This window comes from Fistularia commersonii, chromosome 32 (genome assembly GCF_037954325.1).
Source record: "Fistularia commersonii isolate RoL2024-O1a breed Wild chromosome 32, RoL_Fcom_v1.0, whole genome shotgun sequence".
Taxonomy (NCBI): Eukaryota; Metazoa; Chordata; class Actinopteri; order Syngnathiformes; family Fistulariidae; genus Fistularia; species Fistularia commersonii.
The window spans coordinates 3,780,272-3,789,586 of NC_141315.1; the positions used below are offsets into that span (position 1 = coordinate 3,780,272).

General features: G+C 40.8%; 1 protein-coding gene across 1 annotated transcript; it reads right to left on the bottom strand.

Annotated features, from left to right (window-relative positions):
• Positions 1-1,511: 1,511 nt before the first annotated feature.
• LOC147215169 (C1q-related factor-like) lies at positions 1,512-5,958 on the bottom strand. Its single transcript, XM_086139762.1, has 2 exons — positions 5,081-5,958; positions 1,512-2,567 (listed from the first exon to the last, which is right to left on the bottom strand). The coding sequence occupies exons 1-2, from the start codon at positions 5,726-5,728 to the stop codon at positions 2,388-2,390; spliced, it is 828 nt and encodes a 275-aa protein (XP_085995888.1). The 5' UTR covers positions 5,729-5,958; the 3' UTR covers positions 1,512-2,387.
• Between the last annotated feature and the right edge of the window lie 3,357 nt (positions 5,959-9,315).

Sequence of the window (9,315 nt, forward strand, 5' to 3'; positions counted from 1 at the left end):
TCATGCTGTAAGAAAAGAGAGCAGGAACAATATTGTCAAACTGCCAACTTGTGCATTTAGATCCATTTGCATTTCAGGCATATAGTTTGAAATCACGACAGCGAGTTTCAGCCTTAATCTTTGTGGTGTCTTGGGCATTTTATGTAAGGACGATTTCAGTGAGATTGTGTCTCCCTCCCTGGGGACTTCAGAAAAAGTACAGATGTTGCAGACTCGGGGGCAATGCGCACTTCCAATGGTTTCAGCAGTGAAAGCTGTTTCTTGCAGTCCGGGGGCATTTGCCTTTGACATCGTGACATGAAGTCTCTAATTTGACGATGTGCTCATACACCCTGCAAGGGGAGCCTGTGCTAGTTCTCAGCTGCCCCATGGCTCGGGTGACCTCTGCTTAGGCACGGTCCCTCAATCTTAATTGTGTCTGGAGGAATTGCAGTGTCTTAAGACAAGCTTAAGTTCAATCCAGAGGGCTTCTTGGCCTTTGATGGCAGGGAGCCGTTAAAAACACTGTACTATGGCAATCCAGCCCCATTCCTTCATTTTAATCAGCCTTTTTTTTTTTTTTTTACTCGTCACCACATAATAGTGACTTAATTCTGCTTCATCTCACATTTCGGATAACTTCTCTTTCTATTCAGGGGAGAATCTTATTATTATACCAACAAAACTGTCACATTTTCACTTTGTTGATAAGCTTTCAATCATATAATCTTCAATGTGGTAACACAGGCATCACAGTTAGCAGAGTGGAGATCTGACAGTATTAAAGACTTAATGGTTTTTTTTTTGAGGTATAGAGTAACCAAACTACAGCAAGTAATTGCGATGTGATAACTGCATTGTGCTGATGAAAGATGTGTGCCTGAAAGTTTCCTTGGTTTCCTCAGTTGTGAGAGCAGTAAGTTTTCTCTAAAAAAAAATCCTTTTACACTGAAAAAACAGCATCATTGGAAGAATGAATACATTGTGCAGAATGTGCACATTATTTTGATAGTTGCAATCTTTGTAAGTTCCAATCTTGAAGCTAGTAAAGAGTTATGGCGCCTCAGTAGCTAATGTCAAAGGCAAGTTATGTCTAGGGTATTTTGAAAAATCAAAATGAGCTCTCAAGAAAACAGAAAATTATACTGCTTTTTTTTTATAGTTTAGACCCAAAAGCTACTATCTTGTCTTTGACACTGCACTGGTGCTGTAGTCATGGTGGAGCTTAATTTGCCCTGGATTACTTTCGTACTCTGGCCTAAGCTTTGTCAGGATATGTTCTAACAGCTATCTGACTTCTCACACCACGTCTCCATACCCTTTCGAAAAGGAAAAGGAGACATCTTTCTTTTGATTCTGAAATACCCTGGCCCCTGCTTCATTTAGCATTTACACTGTTGTGTCGGCATCCTGCTGCGCCAGTGTGACTTTCACGTGTGCACCATTTGCCGGACCAAACTTTTGGTTTCACTGGAAAATGAGAGATCACAATAGATGAGGCAGTCACATTAGCAATGTAATGTGTGAGGAAATGCAAAAGAAAGGCCTTTTTAATGTAAAATATTCAGAAACAAAAGAGTGCTAGATAGATATTACGCCCACACCATTTAGTCAAACTTGATTAAAAGTCACAATATTTTCTGAAGCTCTCATTAATTAAACACACATTTGGATTTCGTATTGATTTCAACGGGTGTTGCATGCATTAAGAAATCAAATCATTACAAGTGAACACATTAACCATTACATGATATAATTGCACACTTATTTAACAGCCATATTTTTGACAGACACGCAAGAGGATGTATGTGCACTGCTAACACTGTGTGAAGACAAAATTCCATATCAGATGTGCAATTGAGACACAAACAATATTTGTGCTGTAATGGGATAGTATAACTTTATCCTCCAAATGACCACACTAGGAAACATTACATTGTTAGACACCACCACCTCATTTCAGCATATTTGACAAATGGGCATTTCCCTGGAAGAAAATCTAAAGAAATAAATCCAAACAGGACCTTAACAAACACTGAAGTTGCCAAGACAGTCTGATTTCCAGACTTCAATTGGAAATGATGGCTCAGAAATAATGTTGAGGCGTGGCACGGCCAGGGTTGTTAACTGCACCTCAGTGACCTGCAGCGTGGTTCGTGCTCTTCCGCTCAGGCATAGGCACCCTGACTACAATGTAACGTATGGATGAAGAGGTAGACTGTTACCAATAACCACGGATCCACAGCCTTCATCACTGTATTAATTCCAACTTTCAGTCACAGTGGGGCATCGAAAACTACAAGACTGTAGATCAATGGCTATGGGCAACATTAACCATACTAAAAGAGCCAAGTGAAAGTCAGGAATTGAATGTCTTCTCACTGTGATCTTTCAGCTCTCTTTCGTCTTCAGTCGGCATAAAGAATAAACCCTGAGAAAGTGCTATATTTGTTGCTGTTGCCCCCATGAGCCTTGCCCCCATCCAATTTTATGAAAACTTCATCGCCCGCATCCAAATGAAGAATGACACTGTTGCCGGCGTAGTCATAGCTCTGGTCCTGATCCTGGGCAATGGCGCTGGCCCGGACCTGGAATATAACAAGCACACATATACATGATGAGGAAAAGAGGCTTGAAATCTGTGACGGTGGACACATCAGTCAGCACAAAAGAAAAATTACATTAGTTATAATGCCTCAACAATGATCAAAAGAAAGAGAAGCCACGTTAGAAATGCATGCAGCGAATGAGATGGATATATTGCTGAGAAAAGAATATTTGCAAGAGGTGTGCAACCCCCGTGGTGAATATCTTGTTTTCCTCCGATGACTCAACTAAAAGGGTTAGGGGTTGAGTCAGTCTCCCACTGAGCAATGATGGCAGCGCATACTATCCCTTCTCCTTATGTCCCATTCTGTCACCAACCTTTCTATGGGTGGAGCAAACCAAATCCAAGGAGTGCCATGTCCCATAAATGTCACCATTTCAAGACAGGGTAATAACTTGTAAAATGAGTGTTAGATCTCCTGCGAAATCCCCTTCCTCAAGTCATGTGAAAGGAAAAATATCACTTAAAAGTTGCTTTGCTGAGACGGTAAGCTACTATGAGACATGTTCTACGATGGCTTTAGCATGTCAGTAATAATCTGGGTTCCTGTGCAGCATCTACACAATACTGACCAGAAAACCTGTGGTCAAGCTGTTATGAATAATTTTCTTTCAGACAGTAACTAATGTGTCTTCAGTTCTCCCCGGGCCATATAAATGTTAAAATTACAATTCTATCATTTAAGTCATTAATATTGTTGTTGCTGCTGCTGCTGCTGCTGCTGTTGTGGTTTTACTTATGTTAATTGTAATGCTGTCAATGCTGATTTCTCAGTAAGTCATTACCTCAGTGTTGACAGGTTGCTCTAGTTCTTCTTTTTTCCCCTCCTCTCCACATGGGAGACTCATTTATTTGGATGTTGCTGATTTTTCAGCAGATAATTTGGATCTTTCCACCAACGTACTCCGTTGCTTGGACCTGTTAGTGTGAATCCTGGTGTGTGCTAAGTATTTTAATTAAAAAAAATATTAAGTTATTGATATTTGTGGAAATTTTTTGTAATGCCCCTCCAGAATAATGGGAAAAAAATTGTCAAGGAGCTCATGTTTTTTTTTTATTCAGAGTTCTTCAAAATCCTTTTTTCCCGTCTGAAGGGCAGCCTGAGACTAATATTTAATCTCCTGACGGTGGTCAGCAAAGGTTAATGTCGCTTTATAAATGAAATGTCATATTTGGGAATGCAGAGTGGCAGTTTATGCTCAAGGGTGTAGACACAGACAGATGGATTAACAGTTGGCAGCTTATAGGTGTCTTTTCCAGCAACACTCAGCCTGCAGGTGAATCATTATGATTAAAACATCTACATGTAGGCTCTGACATACCGTGTCTCTATTCGGTGCTGCCTGATAAAGGCGCACGTGCGGTGATGTTTTAGAACTGTAAATTCAGCTCAACTTAATTGCGTAGGATTTTTATCTTTTGTCATGTTGAAGGATGAAATATTAATGCGCCAGGATATACTGTTTTCAATTCATTGAGCACAAAGACTTGGGGGAGCCTACCCTCACCTGGGCTATCATGCTACAGGTCCTCAACATCAATGTAATCTTACCCTGCAGCAACAAGTTCAGCGCAAATCAGACTTTTTAAGTCACGGTTGTGTTGTCATGGCTTGCATGTTAGGAAAAAATGTGTACATTAGAGCACAATGAAATCAACTGTGACAACTACATAGGTCTGATTGCTTTATCTTTAAATAAAATACATGCAGTTTGCTGTCAATTACAGCTTTATGCCATAAAGTGGAAGTTCATTATTGAAATTGATCACAATAAACTTTCATAATTAGCATCAACGGCCCTTTTACAGCTTGGCTGCTGTGTTAGATTGCATGTTACTACACAGGTGTCTGTGTAATTGTGTGAAGCCTCCATATAGCCTGTTGCAGCCACTCTGATGTGTTTGTGGAGAGGGTGTCGAAGCTCAAATTCACATGGTGTTTGATCAGTGTTATCACCTGGGGCACCGAAGACATTACAAAATTATCCATGAATATAGCAAATATCATGATTCGATATTGAAACGCCTGGGCCTGACAGGCTGTCTGATAACGCATACTGGCCCATCATGGTTCTATGAAGTTTCAAAGGGCACCAGCTTTGAACTAGCCACAACCTCAGGCTGTGTTTTGATGTGTGCAGACTTGAGATAGCGCTCCGCTCACTTCAACATGTACATCACTGGATGTGTAATATGCAAAGATACACAATCTGGCAGCATGCCACTGTGCATTGTCATTATACTGTAAGACCAGACCAAGTCATAGCTAAAATCATTGCACACATGAATGCATGACTACTCAATTTCAACTGGCAGCACGCTGGTTGCACTGTTCCCTGAGAACGTTGCCGTGTGTTCATCACAGTGTATGATTCAAGTTTTCATCTCTCGCAAAAATCAGGAAAATGGGTAAGTATTTGTGAAATAGGGATTTTACTGATCATAAATGAGCATTTAGAGAAATGGGGTTGCAGAGTTAAACGGGTCACCCACCAGTCCATTCTTGATGAGGTCAGCCCACATGCTGGTGCCATCGCCTCCCCTCATCAGCACATTGTAGATGAAAAAGTAAGTGCCTGGAATCTTGCAGGTGAACTTGCCTGTTGCGCCCTCATAGTTGCCACCGATATTAGTCACCACATCATCAAAGCGCAAAATGTCGTAACCTTCTTGAGGATTTCGCAGTCCCGCGTAAAATGCCACTCGAGGAGTGGTGTTGTAGGTAGTGGTACTAACTGCGCCTTTTCCACCTAATCCTAGAATACCAGTCCGTACTATGTCCACGCTTTCTCCGGGCGGCCCCTTAGGTCCGGGTGGGCCTGGTTCTCCGGGTGGTCCTGGGGGTCCAGGCTTACCTGGGCGTCCTGGTCTGCCATGTGAGCCATGATCGCTATAGGTAGGCAGCGGTGGGCTGATGCTGTGATCACTCAGATCCGCCTCATTGTCCACCTGTAGGCCCATGGTTGCTGTATCTATACCTGCGTGCACACCTGTGCCCGTTGTGCCCGTGCTGGGAAAGGGGTCGCAAACCATGCGGCAGGTACCCAGCATCTCATAGTGGCTTGTGCTGTCATCTATTCCTCCTGTGCCAACAGAGCTGACCAGCACAGGTATGAGAACAACAAGAACCAGGACCAGCATAACCCCCACAGCAGCTGCCACCAGGGTCTTCCGCCCGATGCTCAGCCTGGGAAGGGGCTGCGCTGCCAGCGTGGAACTCTCCGGAGTGGAAATGGTGACTGTGGGGAAGGCGTCCACCTGGCAGAACACTGACACGATGAGGATCTCCAGCTGAGAAGATGATGCCCTGGGAGAGCTGCTGGAAGTGTGTGAGTGAGTGACAGAGCCGTGGAGGAGTAAGGCGGCGGGAGAAAAGCAAGGGACCACAGTGATCCAAAGGAGAGAGAGAGAAAGTAAGATGAGAGGAGGGGGCAGCTTGAGTAAAAAAAAAAGAGAAGGCACAAGGGGAGGAGAGAGAGAGAGAGAGAATCATACACAGTAACCATCTGAGTCAGGGCTGAAGAGGGCACCTTCCTATTGGCAGATGATAAAAGTCAGGGAATACAGCGTTGCGTGTGTGTGTGTGTGTGTGTGTGTGACAGAGTGGGTTGAACACAATGTACGCTTCATTGGATAACCAAACTGAACAAAGAATCTGAGGCAGTTTGCCCATGAGGAGGGTCCAAATTTTCCATGTGGGCGTCTATCTTTACACACATGCAAACACACACACATTCATTTAAACCAATGGCGATGGTTTTCATGCATCTTTCTAGAGTAACCTTCTCTAAGAATAAAATACTCATCAATATTTATTGGATCAAATGAAAGGGTTAAAGGGATGTTGATTTATTGGAATGGCCCTGTTAGGGCATTTAATTTACTGATCCTTGCTAGGTTATCCAGAGTGGTTTTCTTAATATTTTGTCCATCGGAACTACCGTGTTTTTTTTAATTTAATTTTTTTCATTTTATTCCATCCTACTAGACTTCAGGAATTCAGATTAAAATACAGTGATTATCACATTTAGGGTTACCGTTTACCGAAGTGATTCATGAATTACAGTTCTATTGTGATTTCATATTCCATTATCAAACAAGAAAAGTTGCATAGCGCATGACCACATTTGAAATTATTCAAGTCACACTGAGTTGGGTACATGAGTAGCGACGGTGGGATATGGGTTTGTTTTTGACAGCAAGTGCAAAGATGATTTTTTTGTTGCGACACCTCCACATTTGGATCTTCCATTCCCAAGACATAGAGACAATGCTGAGTCAGAAAGCTTGGGCTTCAGTTTCAGTTTCACTACACCAATTATTGCTCTGACCATAAATTCAGTGTTTTATTTTCACTGTGTTGGACATTCTAAATGTAATACCTGATGCAGTTTTCTCCATATTGTCCATATAGATTAAATTTGGTAGAAATATGTAACTGGTACAAAGAAATTAAAAAGATAAATTTAACAAACTCTACATAAAGTAAACAAAAAATACATTAGAGTGATAGGTTCATCAAACGAGCACCCAATCCCTTTCCACTTGTAAAATTTTATGCATTCTTTTATGTATGTAAATGTGTTAATTTAATCACAAACTGATACCTATTGCCTCCTTTTTTAATTATGAACTTCTCTTTGACACATTTACTGCCCTCATGTGGCTGAAAAAAAAACTTTCTCCTCCCGTTACTGTGCCCCAAGTTTGAGTGAGGTTGATTTGGTTTTTGCTGAAAGCAGTTATGGGTGGATTTATTTTGCGCTTTTCCAGGCTACCGATCACTCAAAGTTTTTTTTCATAATTTTGGTGTTCGGCCATCTAGGCGCTGTAGGCTGGGAGCACAAATTTACAAAGAGTGAAACCATACAGAAATAGGTGAAGTTAAATACATAGCAGCTAAGCACAACAGAAAAATACACAGGTCTCCTAGAATGCCAAGCCATTACCCTTTGACAGCATGGTTTAATCGGGAATAAACTTTTCACAACTGTTATTTCTTGTCATCTGTTATTTCTGTCAATCAGCTAAAAGCTATAGTTGACAACAGAAGTTAACATTTACCGTATAAGAAGACCCATAACCTTTTTTCTGAACAGTCTGAAATTAAATCAGGCTTAGCTTTTCGTGTTTTAGGCAGTCAGTATAACCAAATAAATTTCTACTATATTTTCTTTTGTATTACTTTCTCTAAAGTCGAGCTGGGTCAAACTTCTTGGATATCTTTCCACAAGCTTCTCATAAGAGAATGTTCACACGTCTCTTCAGCTGAGATTCACAGCTTCGTGATTGCCACTCTAAAACATTGACGTTGTTGTCCTTAAACCACTTTGTCACTAATTCGGCGATACGCTTAGACTCAATTTGTATCTTGAAGAGCCATTTGCACCCAAGCATTAACTTCCTTGCTGACATCTTGAAATGTTGCTTCAATATTTCCTCATGATGCCATCATTTGTGAAATGCACGAATACCCTCTGCAGTAAAACACCCCCACAACATGTGCTGCCATTCCCATTCCTCACACTTGGGATGATGTTCTCAGGATTGCCAGCCTTCCTTTTTTCCTCCAAATGCAACAATGGTCATTATGGCCAAACAGTTCAATTCTAGTTTTATAAGGTCACACCAGACATGTCCCCAAACATTTCGGTATTTGTCCCTGTATGCATTTGCAAATTGTAATCTGGCATTTTATGTTGCTTTTGAAGTTATGGTTTCTTCCTCACTATATGGCCTTTCGGCCAACGTCTGAACAGGAATCGTTTTGGATAAAGACACTCTTCTTGCAGCCTCAGCCAGCATCTTCACAAGGCCATTTTGGGCTCAACTCTGGCACACAGAACCCTTCCTGAACTGTATGATTACACCCCCATGGTGTTTATGGGGATCTTATCTCCCTGATATCTTGGCTTATTTCTTCTGTTTTTCCCACGTGATGTTACAGAAGGAAGCAGTGTCTTTGTTTTGTCCCTTAAGATGAACCCACAGATGTGCTTCCAATTAACTATTAACTTAATTATCAGAACATCCAAATCCATGACATAATCATCCGGGAATTCTCAAATTATATAACGGCATGTTACTTAATGAATTCAAAAGAATTCTCCAGCTCTCACCATCCTGATGTTTGGTAATCGTTACTGATCTAAAATAGGAAAAGTTTCAGCTGATTTAATGTTAGACAGTTAGAAAAAAAAGGGAATATGTTTTGTTTATTCAGTACATTTACCTGTCTGGATTTCAACAGCATGCATGTTACAGACATCAGACCAGACACTGGACATGATCGTGCCATGAAAAAAAGAAGTGCAATAGAACTACTTTGACTTATTATTAAAGAAGCTTATGCAATAACTTGTCATGATTAAGTGGGTTGCAATTTTTTTTTCAAATAATTCCAGTAAATTTCCAGGGATATAGAGCTATGAGTAAAAGCAGTATTTAATTAGTCAGACAAAATTAAACCAAAAAGACTTGTAACATTGTAATTGAGTGTGTCAAACCACAATCAAAAATCATAATATGAATACAGTTTGCATCTCTGCAAAGCATGTGACAAAGGTATGAAATACAGGTGAACGCAGGCCATTTGTAAACAACAATCATTGAAAATCATGATAAAAAAAGCATGAAAGAAACTGTAGTAGAATGTTAAAAGCGAGATATTGAATAGATTGTTCCATTATAAAACAGAAAGTCCCAGAAGTGAAACTTACTTTACTCTT

Bases quoted from the DNA above. Each gene is read 5' to 3' on its own strand.
- LOC147215169 (XM_086139762.1), bottom strand. From the start codon at position 5,728: ATGCTGGTCCTGGTTCTTGTTGTTCTCATACCTGTGCTGGTCAGCTCT. The intron at 2,568-5,080 runs GTGGGTGACCCG...GTTATATTCCAG, and splicing joins ACCTCATCAAGAATGGACTG to GTCCGGGCCAGCGCCATTGC.